The sequence below is a fragment of the Orbicella franksi genome, chromosome 10 (genome assembly GCF_964199315.1).
Source record: "Orbicella franksi chromosome 10, jaOrbFran1.1, whole genome shotgun sequence".
Classification (NCBI taxonomy): domain Eukaryota; kingdom Metazoa; phylum Cnidaria; class Anthozoa; order Scleractinia; family Merulinidae; genus Orbicella; species Orbicella franksi.
Window position 1 is genome coordinate 13,986,657 of NC_138154.1, and position 23,238 is coordinate 14,009,894.

The 23,238-nt window shown below is 39.6% G+C and overlaps 3 protein-coding genes and 2 pseudogenes across 7 annotated transcripts in view; 2 read left to right on the plus strand and 3 right to left on the minus strand.

Moving 5' to 3' along the window:
* The window catches only part of LOC145499291 (uncharacterized), a 189,210-nt gene that overhangs the window by 16,949 nt on the left and 149,023 nt on the right, over positions 1 to 23,238 (minus strand). The gene's annotated exons all lie outside the window — the stretch shown is intronic.
* On the plus strand, positions 6,685 to 13,941 carry LOC145499926 (uncharacterized). 2 transcript variants are annotated; one of them, XM_081479443.1, is made up of 4 exons: positions 6,685 to 7,204; positions 7,387 to 7,638; positions 8,015 to 8,196; positions 13,627 to 13,941. In XM_081479443.1, the coding sequence occupies exons 1-3, from the start codon at positions 6,963 to 6,965 to the stop codon at positions 8,178 to 8,180; spliced, it is 660 nt and encodes a 219-aa protein (XP_081335569.1). In that variant the 5' UTR covers positions 6,685 to 6,962; the 3' UTR covers positions 8,181 to 8,196; positions 13,627 to 13,941. The 2 variants fall into 2 exon arrangements, with proteins under 2 accessions (XP_081335569.1, XP_081335568.1); XM_081479442.1 differs by lacking the exon at positions 13,627 to 13,941 and having other exon boundaries at positions 8,015 to 9,209.
* On the minus strand, positions 9,254 to 12,594 carry LOC145499925 (uncharacterized; annotated as a pseudogene). The gene is made up of 6 exons (XR_014051007.1): positions 12,337 to 12,594; positions 11,677 to 12,212; positions 11,251 to 11,465; positions 10,778 to 11,029; positions 10,361 to 10,532; positions 9,254 to 9,605 (listed from the first exon to the last, which is right to left on the minus strand). The product of XR_014051007.1 is annotated as an uncharacterized LOC145499925 (transcript).
* Positions 15,442 to 18,385, plus strand: LOC145499993 (uncharacterized). The gene is made up of 2 exons (XM_081479509.1): positions 15,442 to 16,402; positions 17,102 to 18,385. Exons 1-2 carry the CDS (start codon positions 15,712 to 15,714, stop codon positions 18,226 to 18,228), a joined length of 1,818 nt encoding a protein of 605 aa, XP_081335635.1. The 5' UTR covers positions 15,442 to 15,711; the 3' UTR covers positions 18,229 to 18,385.
* Positions 18,470 to 20,354, minus strand: LOC145499994 (uncharacterized; annotated as a pseudogene).

A 23,238-nucleotide genomic window follows, 5' to 3' on the forward strand; every position in this document is an offset into this window, starting at 1 on the left:
AAACATAAGGTGTCAAGAATTATTAGATAACTAATTTTTCTGCCAGTTTACAAGCAAATAGCTCACTATCCAGGGTTGATTAACAACTCTACACAACCTTAGTGGAATTACACCATCAAATATATGCCATCCATATATTCTCCGAATAGCCATTTCAGCTTGTATTTTTACATTTGCAGTTCTTTTTCATTTTTTTTTTCATTTGATTTATTTATTCCATTCTAAAATTACAAAGATAAATATAAAGTAAACGAGTAAGAGGAGAAATTGAAAAGGACAAAAATATAGCAAGCTAATTAGATGCCCTTATTTAATTGACAATAATAATTAGGGTAAAAAAGTTGACTTAACATAGGACAGGAAGAGGTATGAATTAATTAATACTGAGCAAAATAATTCTGGAAGAGTGCTTTTCTAAAACGTTTTCTAGTCGCTAAGTTACGTATAGATAAAGGAAGGTCATTCCAGTAGTAACATCCAATAACAGTGGGGCAAAATTTCCTTATATTTATTCTGGAGAAACCGGGATTTAAGTGTTGTAGGGTTGCACTTCGAGTAACGTAGTTATGTTGCTCAGATACCAGAGATAAGGTGTAATTAGACGGTTTTTCATCAATTAAGTGGTCATATAGTAGCTGGCAGGTATATAGTTTAACAATGCCAGGAGGCTTAATGAGACCAAGGTTTACATAATGGGGAGTAATATGATCACGAAGTGGCACATTGTTGATTATTCTAATAGCTTTGTTTTGTAGTCTCACCAATTGTGACAATGGAGCCTCGTAATTATTACCCCACAGTACGTAACCATAAGTTAAATAGGGATATATAAGTGCATAATAAATACTTGTTAGGGATTGGGATGTCACATAGGGTTTTAGTTCTGCAATAACATGGTTCATGGTTGAAAAACAGTCTTCCTTAGAAAATTATCGTCAGCTCTGATTTACTTGGTGGCATAGAAGGGATGAAGATTATAACGTTCTTGCTTGCCAGTAAACGCTGTTTATCAAATCCCTGACATTAGAGAAATTCCTACAAGGCCTTAAAATGTGTTGTCAGACTTCTATTAGTTCACTCTGCATCTCCAGGTCTTGGGTGTCTGGCCTTTTATCTGTCTGCAGTCTATTCTGCACTTTATGTCTTCAAATTCAGCCTAAAAAACTTCAGGTAAATAAATAATGGGCAGGCTCCCCAACATCAAATACAGAAAATTGGCCCATGCAATAAATTATCTGACACTACTAGTTCTGAAATAGTAAACCTGAAATATTAAGCGAGTAGAAAAGATTCAAAATTCATCAATAGCTGTATTTAAATCACTAATGTCCTTTCACATTCAACATTGTGTAAAACAATAAAAATGCAAGCAAGATATAAATTCCCAACCATATTTATTCGTTGTAAAACTGGGCAAAAAGTTAATGGCAATGTTTTAAGAAATAGGTGTTGGGTCATTCGAAATATAATATTGGAATATTTTAGGTGTTTAAAAAATGTTGCCTTTCTTATCGTTGTTGATGTGTACAAAGGTGCTGCGTTTCCTAGGAACTAGTTCTTCAGCGAAATATGTGTAAATTGCTTGACTGTTGTTACACTGGAAATAATGCCATGTAATCTAACTATTTTGAATGTAGTATCTACTTAAATAATTTGTAAGCCGATTCTTTGTAGGATGCCTTGGTACGTTCATGTTCTGCGAGCACCGTTGCTGCACTACATGTTTTCGGTTCAGCTGCGTTGTCCAGCAACTCGTTTGTTTACCCGCGGGTATCGATCGAGAAAATGAAATGAAAATTAAAATCTAGATTTTGGAAGCGCTCTTTTTGGAATTAGTCTCGTTAGACTCCTTAACTTATTTTTTGTCTCCTGTCCAATTTTTCAGTCAAACCTTGCCCTTTTTATTAACCTTTTCAAGGAGTTTGATAGCGATGTTTAATTAATTACGTTCGACGAAGTGGAACGCAAACCTAATTTTGACCTGTGGCCTTCAGATCTGGTGGCCCTGTGCACGGTTATAGGCCGAGAAAACCACATTCCTGTAAGGACACCAAAATGGCCACCCCGCTTGATTTTTGCAGGGCCATGTCACGGCCAGTAAACTGGTACCGTTTAATGCTAAGACATGTGATAAGACATGTGGCGAACATGTGAGTATGTGAGCAGGCCATGTGAGCTCGTCTTTCTTTGACTCGTCTTTCTTTGACTTCTTTCCATTCAGTCGCCGTACGCTTCGCTATTATGTGCTCTCAGCGTTAGATTTTGGCGAATTTAAACGCTTCGACGGTAGCATTTATCGAAATCTGAGGGAATTGTCCTTGTTTATTAACACCACTTGACTTTGGGATGGTGACCGTGGGAACAGCTACATTTTGATTGCATTTGTTGATTAGTTAACCGCGTGGCCATGGGCCGAGCACGGTTCATGTTCTACCCGGAGACCAGACGCAGACCTCGACTCGGCCAACTTTGAATTACGCAGTCTGTAATGTTTATTCGCCAAACCTTGTTTCTTCAGGGTCAACAAAAATCTCAGATTACAAAGTCACGCCGAACTCACGCTTTGCAAGAAACTCTCTTCAAAACTCTGACTTCGAAGCGATATATCACTTTAGCGTTAATAGCTACCTCATATCGGTAGTAGTAAAATCTATTCCTTAACAATCCAGCTTCATCATATTAAAATTTCAACGAAATCGAACAAAACCTCGCTTCACTGCTTGAGTCGACAAAGGAAGCGACGGTCGCCCATAGCCACCGAAACATATTAACATAACCAGTGAACCTACGTTTCGGTCAAAAAAATCCAGGATTATTGCCTGAGAGCTGAAAATTGAAGAGGAACATCTTTTTCGAGCTTTTCTTAGGTTATTTAGACGAAAAAAATGATCTCGGCGGGCTCCAAAAGAGAACGAACCAAAAAACAGAACGAGACAGTGAGAAGAGCCGATAATTTATTCACCGCGTGGCCTTCGTTACGTTCAAGTTAAAAAAAACCTTACTTCTGGCTGATTTCAGCCTTACAAGCCAGCAACTGGCCCCAAATTACTTTCTGTATCCTTACTTCCATCTCCGAAAGATTTGGCCGCAATTTTTTAGCAAATAAACATTTCGCCGACAGCAATCACCATTACGGTGGCTTGGATACTAATTCGCTAACTTTACAAAACCTTCCCGAGGGGGGGATATGACGAAAAGAGCTGAGAAATGATGGCCGGAAATAGAGTAATTTTCACAGCTTCCGGTGTGCCAAATTTGCTGTAAATAGGTTCAAAACCGATGTTTTTTTTTTCGTCTTTTTTTTCTTCGGGTCACTCATGCTACCCAAACAGTTAACTTTTAAAAGCGCGGTTGTAAGATCTCAAAGATCTTCTTGTTCCAGTCGCGACAGATAGCTCAGGCTTTATCCGGTCGAAATTTTATTGTTCGGAATCGGTCGAAAAGTACTCTGAAGGCAAGATCCATAAGACTACTTTATTCATCAGGGAAAATACTCGAATTAGTCGCACTGAGTTTGTTTACGATAAACGAGCACGCGAAACGAGCACGCGCTTGCAAATGCTAGCTTAATTTAAAACCATGAAACTTGCGAGTCTACAGAAACTGGCAGCGTCACGCAACGTATCAACAAATCGTGACCTCTTCACTAGCATGGACTTTGACACTATGCATATCTGACTGTAAAACCTCGGTTGCTGCTGAAAAATGTTGATTTTAGCAATAGACAAAGTTTGAAAGTCAGCTAGTGAAATCATTTATTTACGGTATATATATATTAAAGTGAAAGCGTCGAACGCACTTTCATAATCTCTGATTACTACTAGTTTATTCCTACTTCACACTTCGACCCAAATAGGGAAAAGATTCCTTACAATAGCGCCGGCACCTCGTTAGAGGATGTTTGTACCAAGAGCACGTCCAGTTAATGAGATGGATAGTTTTAACTGGAAATCCCGCCCACGAAGCTGGGAGTTTGCAAACCTTGTAACACTTATGTTGTATGAAATATTTAACAACAACTTTTATCTTTTAACTTAGTGTTATCCTAAACTTTTAATCGGTGGGAACGGAGATTGGAACTTTTATATTGCCCACGTTACCTTATTTAGGTCCACCACTTAAGAATAGTCCGTTAAAATCAAGGTAGAAAATTTTAGTCAACCTCGATAACCTCGAAGGAAAATATGCTAAGTAGCTTGGTGCGCAGTCGCAATAGAACCGTATTCGAACTGCGCATGACACTACGCTAACCTAATTGACAGATTGACATTGATTTGATCGATGACGTGGTTGTCCCTTTAAAAGGAACGTGACGAGTTAGCTCCTCGTAGCCGTAGTAATTGCTGTAATCAGTCGAGAGTGGCAGTAAGAGAACTTTGCGAGAATTGTACGGGAGTCATCGATAGTGGAAATAAAGAGAGAAGTAACCAAACAAGGAGTGTTGAAGTGATCAACTAATTTACCCAAAGGACGCTTCAACAATTGTTTTTGGGAAACTTTTTTTATTTACCTCAGAGGCACGAAAACTGATTAATTCCTAAGTTAATTGAAGCTGATGGGTATTCAGACCTGTATTCACTTCTTCTTTGCCAGACTCAGATGCCTCGCATCTTTTCGCTCTACACAGAGACTCCTCATCAAGTTTTGTGCAGGGGAAAACCGAGGGTACGGCTCCCAGTTTCAATAAGTGTACTCAGTTTAAAATCACCTGACAAGAAGTGCTCGGAACAACAGAAATTATTTCGTACCGAGGTAAAATAGACATCTCCACGTTTCATAAGTATTTCCCACCTTTTCCTTCTTTGTTTATCTGGCTTGTCCGAAGGAAAATCAGTCGTGGAAATGATAAATCAGGTCGGTTTTTGCTTCGATTATTAGAGTTTTGCAGCCGCCCAACACTTGTGTCCAACTCTTTTTCTTTTCCTTACCACATTTGCTCCAGACAAGTTGCTCTAACCTACATACATTCGAATTTTTTCGTTCTTCCCCAACATTTCGTCCGTCATTTTGAAAGCTGAGGGCTATTAAGACTCGCTTGCATGCAACTTCCGTTTTTTTTTTTTTGGAATCGGTGTATTGCGAAATTCGCTTCATTCCAACATGAATAATCTACGCACGGTATCCGGGCTAGCTAAGATAGAAGCGACTGTTTCTCGGGTGAAACGTGTGGCTTTTCACGTAGAATTCTATACTAAGTTCCTTGCGATCGTCAAACATTTTTGTTTGTAAAAGAAGCTGGTATTCTTCGGAAACCAGTTGATTCGCACGTGCTCTTTGTCCGGGCCTTTCATAATTTTTTTTCCTTTTTTTTCCCTTCTTTCTTCCCAGGAGGGGGGGAGTGGGGGGGGGGGTACAAAGAAGACATACATGGAGGTGCTAGACTTCTTATACAGAGACCTCTTACTCGGAGACAGGCGAGAAGTAACTTCTATTTTGCTATCCGCACGTGACCAACCCAGATACCTAATCACAGGACAGCGGATATTGTCAAGAGACTCGGAAAGCCATGCGTGGGTTTCAAAAGGGTTAAATCTTCTCTAAAAGCAGGGTCTTGTAATTTATGCGCCCCTGATTGCAGAAGAGATGACGTAATTAAGGAACATGTGACCGGTTTAAAAATAAAGTGGAGTTCCGGATTCCGGGCAGATTTCGCTGTGTTGAAGAGCGAGAGGGGGCCAAAAAGAAAGATACGGTATGTGCAGTAAGATGTGACAATACTGCCGAACCAAGAGGGGAATAAGTATGCACAAGATTACTTTTGAGGAGTCGACCTACTGACCGGTAAGAGAGAAGATGAACAACATGGGTTGAGAGTGAAAGACATCATTGTCGCAATCCCAGGCTCTGACCTTTCCAAAAGTTTGGAGAATGTTCAAAATAGTGGCGGAGAAAACAGTTCGCAGCGTTCAGTGGGTGATTTTATTTTGGAAAGAAGGACAGTGATCCGAGTGAAAGTTCTCAAAAGTGACCAACTGTCGAAAAATTTGCTAAACAGGCAACCAATTCAACTCGTAAGAGGCCGGCCATGACAATGAATCAACAGATGAACGGTGCGTACAAAACTCCAATTGGTACATTGTATTGTAAAGGATCACCAAAATTGATCCAAACCGTGCGTAGTTGGTCTTTGTTCCTGTTTTATTGATATATTTTGATTGTGTTACGTATTGACATGCTACAATGAGCGATTTTTAAAGAAAAAAAATATCCTAACCTCGAAAAAATAGGTGTCATATTTATATCCTTGCCTCTCCATAACGGTAGCCTAGGTAGCGGACGATTTAAAAACAGGGAAGGAGGGAGACCTTTTTTGCAACGCAGACTACATAATAGCCACCTCTCTACAACGGCCACTTTCCTCTGTCCCCAGGGTGGCCCTTATGGAGAGGTTCGCGGCTGGGATAGCTATTATGAGATTTAATAGATAGCTGAGATAGTGAGCTGAGATTGTGGCAGGATATTTGTCACGCGTCACGGAAGGTCGCGACTGCAATAGCAACAATGTTTATATGATCATATGTGTTAGTATACCTAAACTTAAATGTACAAAGTATAAAGCGCAGGTTGAGATTTTGTTTGATACTTCTCAGTTTAGTTTGAAAGCATATTTATGGAAAGCAATGGTGTGAAAACTAATAGAAGTACAAACCAGATGTTTACACACACCCTTAAAGTGCCCCTAAAACGAAAAATGATGTGTTTCTTTTCCAATATTTTTCAACTGAAAATGGCTATTTGGGTTCACTAGTGGATCGTAGGATGGAAAAAACTTCAAACCAAGCGTTCTATGGTACGGTATTTTTGCTATGAAATCGCTGGAAATCTGTCCGCCATTACTGAAATCGTGTTCCAGTTGAGTCCGCGGAATGGCAGCGGAATGCATCAATCATGACGTCAGACTCTCAACCCTCGCTGTTGATTTCAGTGTTGTTTAGTAGGCTCTTGAGTAACAGTTTGAGGAAATGTCCGACGTTTCTGACGAATATTTCTCCGAAACTTCTTCAATCAGTGGATCAGAGTCTTCGGCTGAATCTTCTGAAAGTTTTTATTCGACAGCTGAGGACGTAGAACGATATGACGACAGTTTAGAGCCGATTGCAACCGAAGAAGAGATAGCCAGCTATGCAGAGCAGCTTGCTATCGAAGAAGAGGAAGAGGAGATGCTCTGGAGCAGATTTTCTGGTGAAGTTGATGTTGGAACTTGGTCTGTACTACTTTTCTCTTTGCTTCTTTTGACTATTGCGAGAATTTATCTAAACTTACTCACTTTACAAGTCGGATCGCGAGAGGCTATTGCTGGATGTTCAGTTGCTCTCTTACCTTCGGTATTGCTATCTACAGTTGTGAAACTTATTCGCGGGCCATTGGAATGTTGCAATCTTTCAGGTGCAAATGCTCTAACTGTTCATTGGAGTTTGTTGTCAAGCCTGATGAGTGCAGATGCTGTTCGGAAGTTGATCGCTGTTCGGAAAAAATGGAGGAAATAGATATGGAAGGCGCCTGTATTACAACACATTCAGGCTTTGATACTGTTTGCCTAAACACGTGGGCATTGCAGACTGCTGGAGTGGGACTTAAAACAAGACGGAACAAGTCTTATTCAACCACGATGACTCAACTAGGAGCAGCTGAAAATGAGTGAGTCTGTTTTCGTGTAGCTAAAATGATTCTTCAAAATGTGAAGTCCCAGTAACTTACTCTTTTTATGTTAGTTATGTTTTGTTGGCAACGTTTGTGGCATTTCAGTTGTTCTTACTACTTACGAAAGTACTAGACGGATATTGTATATTAATTATCTAGAACTTACCTGTAGATTTTCATAACCCTGCCTCCATTTTATCGTTTTAGTGATCTTTTGTTATTATTTTAATTTTCATAAATTGATATCATAATTTGCAGAAAATTATGCTATTTGGTCCATGTACATCTAACGCATTTTCCTTGAAATTGGGATGATTCATTAGTTTGCATGTAAAAATTACTTACCATGGCATTGTTCTTTTTCAATATCTAGATTCCATAGATCTGTTGCCTACTGGCAATTTGTGCGATTTGTTTGGGAATATGTTGGATCCTCCAACAGAGTCCCCCTCCCAAGTTGTGTCTACTCTGCTATAAGGAAAGCTTTCCCCAATAATGCAGAACAATATCGGGGCTATGAGGAGGAAACTGAAGACTGACTACATGTATTTGCAGGTATCAGTTAAGAAACATTTTACATACAGTACCTCAAAGGCATTGAACCAATGTGTACACATGCCAACTATTCCATTAACATTGATGTTTAACCTCTGAGACAATGAAGTTAGGTAAAAGAATGAAAACATGTATTTCAGTCTGAATTGGTAATATCCATGCATCAGCATTTTTATGACATCAAAATGTAATTTATAGTATTGGAATACAGAGAAATCATAAGTTAAGGTGTTGATGGCAAAAATCAATGTTCCTGTTTTTGGACGCGACTTGGACGTTTCCTTCAAACTGATTATATCAAAAAATTATGTTCACTGAGTATTGATTAGCCTTCTGCTTTTGTCAATTATTTTGGTTGCTAAAATGATATGAAAACAGCAAGGGGACTGTGTAGTGGCATGCAGAGAGAATGTCAGAATGTCTCCTCTAGCTGCTGCACTGCCCTTTCTTATGTCCCTTTCTTGGTTTGCCACACTTTTTACATACAGGTGCTTTCCTTTTGGATGTGGGAGGCTGGGCGACTTCCTCAAGTTCTGCAGTTGGAGGGCATATCAGTGTCTCCCTTCCTTTCCTTGACTTATACTTTTCCTTGGCATCTTCACTTGTCTCTTTGTTTGCCAGCATAGTGTGTAAGGCCTCAGGAATCTGTCCGTTCAACTCATCCTTTATACACTTTAGATCTGCCCTTGGTGTTGAAATTAGGGTTTCATATATTTCAGACACATAATCTATGGAAATATAAATATGAAAACTGAATTAATATACACAGTCATTCAGAACTACTATCCATAGGACAATTTTAGATTACAGTATGAATGTTACATGTTCCTATGGTGAACTGCTTTCTTCATAATGAATGTATAAGTAACAAATAGAGCTCCAGATGCACTGTGAATGATAAAAAGAAATGTAAATTCCAATACTCTAGTCGAGCTAGCCCATTAGTGAGAGTAGTTGGCCTGAATGTCAATAATACTAATGAATAAATATTATTTTTTCCTCTTACATGTATTGAAGGTGTAGGGGTTGAGTGATTTAACGAAAAAATGCTTCAGACTTGGGATAAAAAAAATTTCAATAAACAAAAAAAATTGTGCGCAGACTTAGTTTCTGGTCATATTTACATCAACTGCAGTGTTTGGCTTGGGAAAAGTACTGCTCAGAGGTAACCCTCCCCCTACCCCCAAATGTACTTCGTGATCACCACTAGTTTTCTGATAGTCAGAATATAGTATAATAGACAGCTTTAAATTTAATTACCATAACTTTGCTCCACTTTCACCTCTCTCACAGTGGCTTCACCCTCCTTGAATTTTGCATATGTCACCTTTAGCTTTGGATTGCCTTGATCATCAACTTGTGCCTCTCTTTGAAGGTTGTAATTAAAATGTATGGCAGAAAGGATGGTCCTGAAAAAAGTATTATAATAAATGCACAGTAAACAGCTGTTAAGGAAATAACCCCCATTGTAGATTAATAATATACACTTAATGTATGGTCCCAAGGGAAAGGGTTAGTTTTCTTTTCCAGAGAGTTCTGATACATGTTTCCCGAGACAAAGTCAAGGGAAACATCAGGACTCAAGGGAAAACAAAACCAACTTGTTTCCGGAGGGACCAGAAATCAAGTGCATTGTTATATATTTAGACTTTCCCTTCAACAATCACAGCAAAACCCACAAAGAAACAAATGTTGTATCCGGCGCAGGCATCAACTGTGGAATTGTATCCCAGTCAGGAATTGATCAGAGGCAGGTGAACAAGAATCAACCAATCACAGTGCGCGTTTTGTTGAGTGAAAGTCTAGGAATATAACAATAGTTATTATTATCTGTAGCAGCTTTTCTACTGTTCAATGTAACTGGCTTCACAGATTTATAATATTAATTTCGACATCATGACAAGAACTAGTGTGCTGTTATTTTCTGTCTTGTCTCGACACCCAGCAAGACTGATATCGATATGATAGCTAATGTCAATATTGATTATACACAATAAATAAAAAAATTCAGTGCGGTGGTTTTAGAATTATTCTAAAGCAGCAATATTATTTAAGGGCCTGAAAAATCAGTAAACATTTTGTGGCAACAATACTAGTGAACCAGCATTTAGACTGCAACTGTTGGCCATTTCTTTCAGGCCACACAACTAATTTAGGTTCTTACCTGGCAAGTATCCCCAGGTAAGAGTAAGCCAGCATCTTGGGTGCAAACTGATTCACGACAGAGTGATAACCCTCAAGACAGCTTGTTTGTGCTACTGGAGAAGCCTTCTTAATTGCCTTCAACAGAGGTGCCTGGGAAAGTACTTCACACAGTTTTTCATAGGCGACTGACCCTGTGAAATACATATATACATGTACATGGCTTTATTGGTGCCATATAATGAACACATATAAAGAACACAAGTATACTGTATGTACATTGTTATTGCATTCCACTATTTATGCCACATTACCTGAATTGTTTCTACTAAACATCATAAGTGAAAAAAGAGTGAATTTTCTAGATGGTGAAAGTCATTAACTGTCACAAGAGCATTCATGAATCAGTAAAGATGTTCAAACACAGTGCCGTAAGTACCTTTTGCTAACCAAACACGAGGGCTGGTGATTGGACCATGTGCACACTTGTTAAATAAACGGTTTGGAAGCTCCTTGTGCTTGTTGATGATATGTGACAAAAGGCACTGAAATTTTGCCAGTATGACTTCCCCTTGGTTAGGCATAGTTGAGGTGACTGACCAGTACAAGTGCCTCACACATGCCTTCCGCCATTTCCCAATTACCTCACACCCCTTCTCTTTGCTTAACTTGATAAGAGCCTTCTGTATTTCTATTTTGGAGGGAAAAAATGAGTGCAAAGTAAGGCTTTCCATGTGATACTGTACAAAAAGTGTTAAAAATTCTAGTTTTTCTCAAATGTGTTCAATTTACCACCTGATCCAATATATTCATAATATGCACTTGCTCTGTATTAAGCTGACCTAGCAGGAAAACAGTAGTAAAGAACTAGCACTAGTGTATGTAGTATTCACAGACTGGTATGAATCTTACTTTTACTAATGTGCCATAGGTCAAAGAAGTGGTCAATTACAGGCTTCCCCAGCTCTTTGCACTTCTTTGGACAAGTCTCCCGCATCCACTTGGCTATTTGCATATGTCGATCAGAAATAAAGGCCTTTATAATCATGCCTGTGCCAAGCAGGAAGGCAAAAGCCTTTTGGTGGCCTGTAAATTCCATGTTGCTGCTGCTACCGGTTTGATTGGCCAAAGGAACAGTCAGTTTCAATTGGCAATTTTAACATTCATTGTGCCATGACATGTTGAATTACATGTACACTGTTAACATACAGAAATTTTCACATTGTGAAACATGCAATAGTTGTATTATCCACAAAAAAACATGGTGTAATTTGTGGATTTTGCAAAGTTATTGAAATAAAATTACTATTAGTAATACTAATTGATATTTCTGGTACCTGGATCAGTACAATATGGATGATGAGGCCCACAGTGCAACAAAATATGGTGTAGGTTCCATATTTTGCTGAGTGGCCCATACTGTCGTGGCGGCCATCCCCTGCAAGCACAACTTCTTTACCATTTAGTTTTTCAGAATCTGAGCCTGGTAGTTGCGCCAAAACTTCATTATTGATGATATTAGGAGATGCCTCTGATGGTAATAATAAGTGGGTTGGGAATACACAGGCATCCCGATGTGCTTGAACACCAACAACACTTTGTAAACAGAAGCACCTGCACAAAGGATTGCGAAGCTCAACAGAAGGTTTCCAGGAGGAAACCTTCCAAGGAGATACGGCTGACTCTGCCAAACGTAACTTCCCTGGCACATGCTGCAAGTTGTCTTAATCGTTATCATTGTCCCTGTCTGTGACACACTGATATGAGGACTTGTGGCAAAGCACAGGTGGCAGTATTGGAATAGGAGCAGTAACTTTGATAAGAAGACAATTCCTTTTGGTTCCTGTTGCACATTCTTTCCCTCACAAGTCAACCTAAAAGAAAAATAAAAGAAAGCAGGGTGGGTGGTAATCAGTCTTAAACAAGAAAAACCAACTGCAATAAGTGCTTTTAATAGTATTACTTGAAAAGTAGCTGTTACCGTAGCATAATTCTTACCTTGGTTTTTCACCCTTTTCACTGTCATCATCGTCTCCAGTTTTCATGTAAGTGGCATCTAATTCAATGTCAGGTGACCACAATGGGTCCCCTTCATCAACATCCATTGCTTGCTCTCCCTCCCCAACTGCCGCATCTTCGTCAGCATCATTATTATATATCACATCCTCTGTTGGTGCTTCAGGTGTGTTAGTGTCAAACAAATCATCTTCACTAGTTTGAGTTCCTAGGAATAACATTACAGTTTTTAGACCTGTCCTAGAAGATATCCATACCCATGCCTATGACAGTTCCGGGACATTATGTGAGGAAGGGGACTCCTCTTCTAACCAAACTTTGTAAGAAAAAGTGTAGGGTAAACTGGAAATTGTATAAGTTCAACTGCTAGAACACCCTTGCAATTAGGGAAGGTAGGGACATTGCTGTGAGCCACATAGTATTCCATAATAAAAATAAATAAGTAAATAAATGTTGCTAGTCAAAACTTTAACACATTAACTCATAAAATAGATAACTGCACCATAACCAGTTAAAGGCTTGAAGTATATTGTGTTTACTTTATATCTGCATGTAGTCTGTTGTTGTGTTTACAATGTATTGATTGGCCTTGTGGTGTTCTGTGATAATATAAGGCTCACCTGAAGATACTAACTGTGGCCTTTGGCTCATTCCTTGAAATGTTTTGGCCCAGTTTCTTTGGTTTTCTTCCATTTTCTGATTAACTGATTTTAGTCGAGACTGTCCAATTTTTACTTTCCTTCGAAGTTTTTTCTTTTCACTCAGCAAAACAAGGCAGTTGATACATGATTCTTTCTTTCTGTGGGGTTTTTTGCCCTTCTTGGGGGATACCCGGCTTTGTGTAGTGGATTGTTCTGCGAGCACCTCAGATGAAGTGCAGTCCAGTGAACTGTGAGAGGTAGTGGGGGATACTACAGGCAGCTGAACATCACTCTGACTCTGGCCTGTCTGAAAATGCAAAACAGTCATTCATGTTTTTTAATTATGTTGGCATATAATAATAGTCATACATAGTAGAACTATAAAACAAAAATAGAGAAAAAATTACCAAGGTAAGTGAGCTTAACCTTTCTAAACCAAGAGAAATAGACATGCATGGTAGCTATATCAAAGCTGATTAAGGCTGCCGGCTGGACATCGCTGGACTAATTTGTTGTTGTTTGTAGTAGAAATCAGTCAATTTTTACTTTCTATGCATTTTAAGTTCTAGGAAGTTCTTTGCCTTGCATGTATCACTTGGCTGAACTAACCACCCTATCTTATTATTCCTAGTTATTGAACAGAGATCTCTACAAATTAATACCTCATAACTGATGGGAGTACTTGACAGAATGTCCATGTATGTGTCTGATCCACATGTGAGGGCCGGAGAACCAGGGGCTGGACAAGGATCGTTCTGCGAGAAATGAAATAAATAAGAGTTGTGCTAGCAATTGTAAAGCTTTATGTGTTAGTAAGATAACTTACGGAAGCGTCTCCGGATCCGGATGCTACAGGCGACATCAAAACACGTGGACATTGGTCAAATTCCTCCTGGCAAGAAATACAGATATTATATTTTTATCAAACAATCACTGTTACTGGAAAAAGGCAGTACAAAAGATAGCCAAATGGGGACCTTTATTGTGTCCTTACAGGCAAAACATTGGTGCAGGTGCTGCTCCTTGTTGCTGGGACTGGAGGCGCAGTAGCAGGCTCGGAAACCAATTCCTTGATGATCTATGGAAACAAAAGTATTCAAGTTATAGCTAGTTATGTTTGAAAGAAACATGCCATCATGGATAGGAATGTGAGATCTGAAATGTCGCATAATTTTTAGAGTTTGTAGATACCGGATACTGAAGACATCTAAGATGCCCCGTACGTTTTCCGGTACCTATATGTCTTGTTCGCCGGAAAGGGCAAATAAACTAAATAAGAGTGTATAGGAGAAATAGTGACCCAGAATGTCCGACTCTAGAACTGTTGCATACTCCAAGTTTTTTTCCTCGAAAGGGTACATTTCATAGGGCCTGTTTAGTAGGAGGTAGGGTAACAAACAAAACACACATGGTTTACCTTACGACGACTCCGCTGTGAAAGAGGTTGTTCGACAACCTTCTTCCAAATGGTTGGCACAGAATGCGGCAGAAGATATCTTCTTGATCCCTCGAAATGAATTGTTCTGCCAAAGCAGGTTTCGTCGAAGTGTTCGGAGCAGACCATGAAGCGTCCCGCCGGATTAAAATTTGCTCGATGCGTTCGAACAAACCTTACCCATTTGTCGCCGTCGCTCTTATTTGCAGGGCTTGTATGCAACGAAACGCCGATACTGTGATCTGAGTAGTTGCTGCAGCCTTGAACTACACAACGACTACCAGGCATTGTCCGTTTCACCACTCTGGAAGCACGGTTTTATAAAATTATTTTACAATAACACGCTCGGATATAGAGGTTTTGTATGGGAAATTAGCCATGTGCCTTCGGTGTGTTGAGAGTCTGACGTCACTTCCTCTAAATTGTAACCGCGTCTTCTTCTGGCTCACTGGAACACTGTTCGGTAATGGCGGCGGTAAATATCGCTACCTTTCCCGTTCGAAAAATGTGACTTCCCTTGCTTGTATCAAACCCAAATTTTGGGAGGTAAGTGAAAACAGCATGTACTTTCAGAAAGCGTTCAAACAAAGAAGACGGAAAATTTGATTTTAGGGGCACTTTAAATCAAGCTGGAGCATACCTAGCTATTGCCGGTTTTCATATGACGTCATCTTTTTCCAAAATTAAAAGTAACCAATCCTTCTGAAGTTTTAGTTTCATCAGATAGAAGACCCTCTAAGATCTTGACGTTTTACAACGTTTAAGTTCGACAGGGTTCCGCATTTTATTACAGAGAACGATTGAATTTAAAAGTATTTGCGTTGCGTGACATTAAAATGGCGGCCCGAGAGGGCTTTCGCGTAATATAAGATCAGAAGAGGAGTTATCGTTCACGTTTTTGCTCACTGAACAGTTCAGTTATCCGCTAAAATCATAAATGTTCTTGTGACATCGCGGCCTGCGGACAGGCTATGGCAAGCCAATTGTAGCAATATTCAATACCTAAATTCAATTTCAATTCAATGAAATTCAATGAAATTCAATGAAAATTCAATTTCAATTCAATGAAAATTCAATTTCAATTCAGTGAAAATTCAATTTCAATTCAGTGAAAATTCAATTTCAATTCAATGAAAATTCAATTTCAATTCAATGAAAATTCAATTTCAATTCAATGAAAATTCAATTTCAATTCAATGAAAATTTATTCAATGCGCAAAGCATCTTGGGTGGAACATCCGGGAATCGGCCAAATCTCCTCCCGCCATTTTAGCCGACAAAATGGAGGAAAGTCTTCGAAATCTTGCAGATTCGCTGGGTGAATGCTCGCGACTGGTTTCGCAAGTCTTAGCCAGTAGTAGTTCCAGCTCAAATGGGAACGTTACGGATTCAGTTACACAAGGAGTATCAGGAAATAACTTCAGTTCAACGAGCAACGTTTCCAGTGCTGTCGAACGAGCTCGGTCCATGTTGCAAAGAAGTCGAAGTACAGGATTGTGTTCTCGCTTGAGTCAACGGGAGCGACTTCGAGCAGCATCACCTTCTACCGTGCCTAGTAGTAGTGGAGCAAAGAAACAAAAAACAACTCCAGAACAGCCTAAACCGTTTGAATTTGCTCTTATGTATGTGGAGGACGACGATGACGACGAAGAAAATTTGTCAATTAACCATGACAACATTTTGCTTCGAGGATTTGTTAATTTAGTGAGCACGGATGGAGAGGCAGAAATTCGATCCAAAATTGGCGATGCAATTAGACTAAAACATCCATTAGTCGGTAATGGGGATTTTGTGTTTCTTCGTGCTAACCGGCGGAAGTTAAGCATACCTGTCAGTTGTGGAGAGTACTCGTACAAGCAAGTGAAACTGCTCTGCGGACAAGGAGCTATTTATGTTAAACTGAAAAGTGGACTGAACTGTTTAATATGCGATGGTGACGTAAATAGCTCATCAGATCATGATGATTTGCCTGGTAAGTATGTTATTGCTGTCATTAATTTGGGCCTAGTTAATACAATTTAAAAAAAAACAATACTAACATTAAAATATTAAATTTGCTGCCTTTTTTGTATGTCAAGGTATCATGGACCATCCCCAGGGAACCCAAGACAAGGAGAGGACAACGTTGTTAATTTGCTAGTCCTGGATGTGGAGAATAAATTATAAACAAGAATGAAAACTTTGTTAAATTGAAAATGGGTTGTTTGGCCCCCAAAGGTTAAACATAGTCTCATACATTTGTGGAAATCGAAACAATGTAGATTGTGTGCCTATTAGTGTAATAATTTCCTGGTGTGCCAGCATTGCTCTGTAGAGTGACACTTAAGACAATTTGAAATTGCCTTTCTTCCTTTGCTAGAGTTTTTGAGGCAAAGTTTTAATGCCAAAACTAAATTGTTACCATGGTAACATTTCTTCATTTTTACTACAGTACTTGAATTCTGTAAAATAGAGTAAGAGATCTTTTTTTCATTTTAAAATTTTTGCAGATCATATTTCTAGTGCTAACAGTAAACCGGCAATGTGTGTAACAGTTGCCCATGGTAAAAACTCTTGTTGGCATAAAAATCCATCTCCTTCTGTAGTCATAGTACAAAGCTTCTGGCTTGTTCCTCACAAGGCAAGTTGTCAGCAAATATTTATTTATCCTGTAATTTTACTTTTTTGGCAGAAATGTTGAGTCAACCAGTTTCTGAACAACAGAAGCAAAGTGAAATGCAATCAGTACCCATTTCTGAAGAGGGTAGTACAGGATTTCAGTCAGCAGGGAAGGAGACACTAGCTGATAACACTGAAGATCCATCAGTGGATTTGCTTGCAAAGCGTTGTGTAAATTACTGTAGAGCCAATGGCATTGAGAATCCTGTAGAAATTTTACGTTATGCACAAAGTGTGATTGTAAGCGGAAGGCCACTGGATGTGCAAGATGTTTCTGAAAGTCTAGAGGGTGAAACCAACTTCATCTTAATCAATCGACAAGATGTTTTAAAATCAGCAATGGATGAAGTGCAATTTTTAAAAGACCCCAGACTAACACTCTCAGTTGGATTTTATGGTGAGTGTGCTGAGGATTATGGTGGCCCTCGAAAAGAGTTCTTTCGCCTATGTTTACGAGATATTAAAGCTACATACTTTGACAATGGTCTTAAAGACCATCTTGCTAATGATTATTCAACCATTGGGCTTATTATGGCCCTTAGCACTTTGCAGAATGGCAGTATCCCCAGATTTGTGAAAGAAGATAACCTCCAAGCACTTTTTTCTTCCCAAGAGCCATCAAGCCCTTGTATTGCAAAGCTTCGAATTGGTTTTAAAAATCTGGGGCTTTATGAAATAGGGAATGCTATACCTAACTTCCTTCATCTTTTCAGACCTTCCCAAAGTTATGCTTTATCGAGAAGAAAGTTGATGGCCCTTCTTTCACCAAATTTTTCTGAAGAGGGTAGCAATGCACGCCGTTTCGAAACAGAAATTTATGAGTTGTTCTCTAAATACACCAGACTTGCAGCAAGTGGGCAAAGGGGTGCAATCACTTTGGGGCATATACTTCAATTTGTTACTGGCAGTGACGAAGAGCCCCTACTAGGGTTTAGAGTAGCACCTTCTATAGAGTTCGTTGAGGCAACAAGTCATGGCACAAACCCCCACACAGAATGCCCTTTTCTACCTACTGCTAACACCTGTGCAAATACCTTGAGCTTACCAAGATGTACAAATGGTTCATTGCTGCCAAGTGAGGAGCAACTATTTAATCTTTATGATTTGGCCTTTGCAAATGCATATTTTGGAAAGCTGTAATGTTCTGATTATAGGTTACAAAAAGTTGACATTATTTGTAAGTGTTTTTAGTCACAAGAACTTTCACTAATTAATTCTATCACAGTGTCATATCCATTGAAATGCGAGGATAATATCTGTTCCACCAGAGATAACTGCTGATGTTACTGTTGTATTTTACTGAAATAAAACAAGTTGAAGTTACTTAAGTACGTTGTGTACTGAACTTGATTGGCAATCTTGCAGCCATATTGGATCCTGTTACATGATTGTTCCTGATTTTTTTTATCTCTGCACATCCCACACAGCAACTGCACATAGCTGCACAATTTGTCAATAAGGTATAGTGTTGTTAAATGTTTTCAATCCTTTCTTTTACTATCTGGTGAATTTTAGTGTATATATCCATGCCCATTTGTGTTGATGACGCCAGTGGGTCTATCTGCTCCAGAACTTTCGCTTGAACTGACTGATGTTCAACTGGTAATGTGACTGGGGGAACAACAACATTGTTATTGCTATCTTCAAATGGAGATGGCCCGTCAGGGTCAACACCGTAGAATTCCAGATCATTGGGATCCTCGTCTAGTTGCCCATGTGGTAAGGGGTTCTCCTTGTTTAGCATGCCATTTACCCACATCTGATACGGAGACCAATGGTTTGCTGTCCTTACCTTGTGATGGTTAAAAGCCTCCATATATTCGCGAAGTGCAAGGTTTATTCTTGGGATGAATGTCAAATGCAGCGCAAATAGATCCGTTGGGTTCTCGATGTTGAGCAAGCTTGTATCTTCCAATGCATAAAACACGTAATAGAAAAGATGGCACACGCACCTGAACACGTCCCTCCAGTCTTTCAATTCTCTGATTTCTGGTGGAGGGAACTGCTATAAAACTCCCCCGACCTTCACCTCTTGCTTCCACCATAGCATCACAAACTTGTACATTCTCGACACCATAATCCACACGAATACGTGATGGCCACAACGCATCATTTTCAATTGCTTTCAGAAAAAGTTCCAGAACAGTTTGCGAAAGATTGTTATTACTGCATCTGAGAAACATAATCCGTCTGGAAAAACCATCTATGCACCCATGGATTACAAGACCCCAGCGAATAAGAGAGTGGTGCCCATCTAAATGCCATAGAGAATTTGGCCACGGGACCGAGTATTGCCTACGAGAAACAACAATCCCCCACCTCAAGGCAGTATTCGCCGGATCCACCCTTGCCAAACACTCACGAATTCTTCTCCTTTGAACCCTCAGTCCAACTGACTTAAGGTACCCGGCTAAGTATGTTCGCCCTGTTGTAAATCCATGACGACCCATATATTCGAGAACTAACTCGTCCAATTCCGCATCCGACAACAAACTAAACTGCACCGTGTTTTGCAAGCCATATGACTGTATTCTGCGATAAATTGTCCAGCGAGACACGCCAAACATCCGAGAAATTTTTGCCATTGAGAATCCAAGTCCAAGATCTTCTAACGTTTCGGCAGGTACGTAGAACTGAGGTCTCCCAGGATTTCCCGTTCTGAGGGTTTCGCATTCACTTCGTGAAATTAATGAAGGTTCTACTGCTAGAGTTTTGATGTGATTTTCGATAGCCCGTAGTACTTCTAAAAAGGCTGTAGCTAGGGACTCCCACTCCATCCGATCTTGCTCAATGTCAAAGGCAATAGAACGCAAAAGACTTACAGTTCTATCGAGAACTACAAATTGTACTTGCAAGTCTTTGATGTTTGTTTCATTGCTGCTTATATATTCCTCTGTCCTATCCAGCACAGACGACAAAAATTTGGGTAAATCCTTTTCCGCGTCAAACTCTGATTCGGCACGCGCCATATTGCCAGTAAAATGTTCCCGCGGAAAAATTAAAGCATACAGCTCCCGTATTCTAACTACCCCGGATGCAACTTACCATTTCCGGTCACTAACCGGAAGTGATTTTCAACGGGATGAGTAACTATATATACTTTCTTTGAATCGTGATTTACTTTCTTCATTGAATAAATTTCGTTGCATTGAAATTGAACTTTCATTGAATTGAAACTGAATTTTCATTGAATTGAAACTGAATTTTCATTGAATTGAAATTGAATTTTCATTGAATTGAAATTGAATTTTCATTGAATTGAAATTGAATTTTCATTGAATTGAAATTGAATTTTCATTGAATTGAAATTGAATTTTCACTGAATTGAAATTGAATTTTCACTGAATTGAAATTGAATTTTCATTGAATTGAAATTGAATTTTCATTGAATTGAAATTGAATTTCATTGAATTGAAATTGAATTGAAATTGAATTGAAATTGAATTTCATTGAATTGAAATTGAATTTAGGTATTGAATATTGCCACAATTGGCTTGCCATAACAGGCTCTTCGATTCCAGTGAGTTGTGTTTGTTTGCTTATTGTGCTTTGTTTTTTTGTTTGTCTGTTTTTCTTGTGTGTGTGTGTGTTTTTTTTTTGCGATCGGAAACTCGAAAATGAACGATAGCTCATTAAACAAAGGAAGACCCACCATATATCTTTCCTTTGAGCCAGTTTTTTAGCGTGTTTGCCTGTCCCTTCTAGTCGAAGACTCAACTTTTCCGGGCAAACTGGTCTGAGGTCAGAGTGTTACACAGTTCAACTCCTGTCCCTCCTCGAGATCCTCACGCACACTTTCGCTTGTTAGACTGATTAAAAGCAGTCTTCTATCTCCTCACAGCAATAGCATTTGCTTACGTTTGTCAGGAGATCGCAGCAACAGCTCCCACAGGTACACCTGCGTGTGAAATAAGTTGTTCGAAAGTTAGGCAAACAGCTGTTTTCAGGTTACTTTCCATAGATTCAGCCATTTTGTAGATTGAGCATCACTCGAACATTCGCGACCAGAGATTGTTGGCAAGGCCGACTTACAAATCGCTCTTGCCTCCGCACATCGCTTTCCAAGCACTTTTTCAACTCTTTCTTAAACCATGCGTTTTCTTTCGGCTTCCTACTGAAGTTTTCGAGCCACCTTTCTCATCTCCATCGGGCAGAAGCTCGTCTGCGTACGCCGTACCAGCGAATCGTTTCTTGTTTTTGGATTCAGAAACACACGATTCTCCATTCACGACATTTTACACATACAAATAGGAAATAACGTTCGATTGTTCGCCTTTTAATTATCAGTCGCATTGTAAGCCCGTCAAGCTTTCGGATCAGAGGCGAAGGTATACTAAAGAAATTTAAAAGGTAGAAAACGCGGTGGCGTCATGGTTAGTGCGCTCGTCTGCGGAGTGAGCGGTCCGGCCGGGGTTGAGTTCTGGCCAGGAACATTGTGTTGTGTTCTTGGGCAAGACAATTTACTCACACAGTGCCTCTCTCCACCCAGGTGTTTAAATGAGTACTGGCGAATTTAATGCTGGGGGTAACCCTGCGATGGACTAGTATCCCATCCAGGGGGGAGTAGAAATACTCCTAGTCGCTTCATGCCACAGAAACCGAGATAAGCTCCGGCCTACTGGGCCACTTGGCTCGTAGGCGGACTTAACCTTTTTCTACCGGTAATGTATAAAGCCGAAAATCCCTTGCTTTCTGGCCCTTTGGGTACAATTCTCTTAAGAGCAAAAGCAATTTGCTCTCAACGCATTCACATTACAGATTAGTTACTGTTACTGTCGACAAAATTTTAGATCGAAGATACATTTCATAGAAGGTCTCGACGTATCTTGAAGATCTTGAATTCCAGCTTGCCCTTCGGACAGGCAGTTTTCATATTTTACTTCCCTGCCCTTACTTTTTTTTTTTTATTTAGTTGGCAGACCTTGCCCATCCGGCATGTGAGAGTGAAAAGTTACTATTTAATTGAACTGTAATAACATGAATGAACTGTCATAAAATGAACAACAGTAATTTCAATATTATTTTTCCAATTATGCAAGTTCAATTCAAGAAAACGTTTCAACATAAGATCGTTTGTATTAATTGAAAGAGCTGCAGATGAATCAGGTCTACAGGTGAAAGGATTGAGTCTACTTCCGGTCATATACACGAATCAGCGATCACGTTTCGTTACTGCTTCAATTTTGTGACTTTTCGTTTGTCTTAAACTCCGAACACCCCCGTTTTGAAATGGATTTATTGTCCAAACCGTCACCTAGAATACATTTAGAGCTCTTTTGGTATTTATGAGTGACATTTCAAAGCGAAGACTGCCGATCAATTTGTGGAACAGCACGTAATATTTCAAATATTTGTTTACCTGTCTGCCTTCTCAACAGAAGTAATCAAGGGTCGCCTTCCTCGTGGAAAATGCGCGCGTGCTGATAAATCCGATACATGCTCATAACGCTCGCCAAAAATTGCTCTTGCTTCGAAATTCAAAAGGTACATATAATACTACAGATAGTAGCCGCAATGTTTAGTTTTTCACCTGATCACTGAAAGATCAGATCATGATTACGCTGGTGAAGAATGCTTGAAGTAGCTGTTGGCTTACAAGGTTCTACAGATATTGGCTAAACGAAACAATAGGTAAACAACACAAACATGTAGAGGTTTTAACGAGGTGCAGGTCGACTGGGGGTTGGAAAATACGATATGAATTGCAATGAGAACTCTCAACTATATCGTCACGTTTTCGCGACTGACCGAGATATATTTTTCGAAGGCAAATTTCCCGCAAGAGTCACTACGTGTATCATATTGTTTTATAAACAATGAAATTGAAAAATTAACATTGTAGCTTGCACATGCGTCGAGCCGTGATACCCCGAGGGTTCTCTTTAATTAAAGCGAACGAGTTGTCAAAATCTTGACACCTTTTGAGGGGCGTCTGTACAGGCTCTCCTTTCACCGGCACACTTCGCTCGCCGACTTCGCTTTTGCTAGAATGAAGTGTAACAGAAATCGACCCTATCTCCCGCCCTCAGCCTAATCCCCGTCTCTCGACCGAACAGGAAATGACTGACATTTCAGGCTACGCCTTTGCTTGTCCCGCGCGCAGCGTCTGAAAACCTGTTCGCACGCTATTGTTAGTTATTTTTGGAGCTA

Coding starts and splice junctions, on each gene's coding strand:
- LOC145499926 (XM_081479443.1), top strand. CDS start 6,963: ATGTCCGACGTTTCTGACGAATATTTCTCCGAAACTTCTTCAATCAGT. Junction 7,205..7,386: donor GAAGTTGATGTTGGAACTTG/GTCTGTACTACT, acceptor GCAATCTTTCAG/GTGCAAATGCTCTAACTGTT. Junction 7,639..8,014: donor CTAGGAGCAGCTGAAAATGA/GTGAGTCTGTTT, acceptor TTCAATATCTAG/ATTCCATAGATCTGTTGCCT.
- LOC145499993 (XM_081479509.1), top strand. CDS start 15,712: ATGGAGGAAAGTCTTCGAAATCTTGCAGATTCGCTGGGTGAATGCTCG. Junction 16,403..17,101: donor AGATCATGATGATTTGCCTG/GTAAGTATGTTA, acceptor CTTTTTTGGCAG/AAATGTTGAGTCAACCAGTT.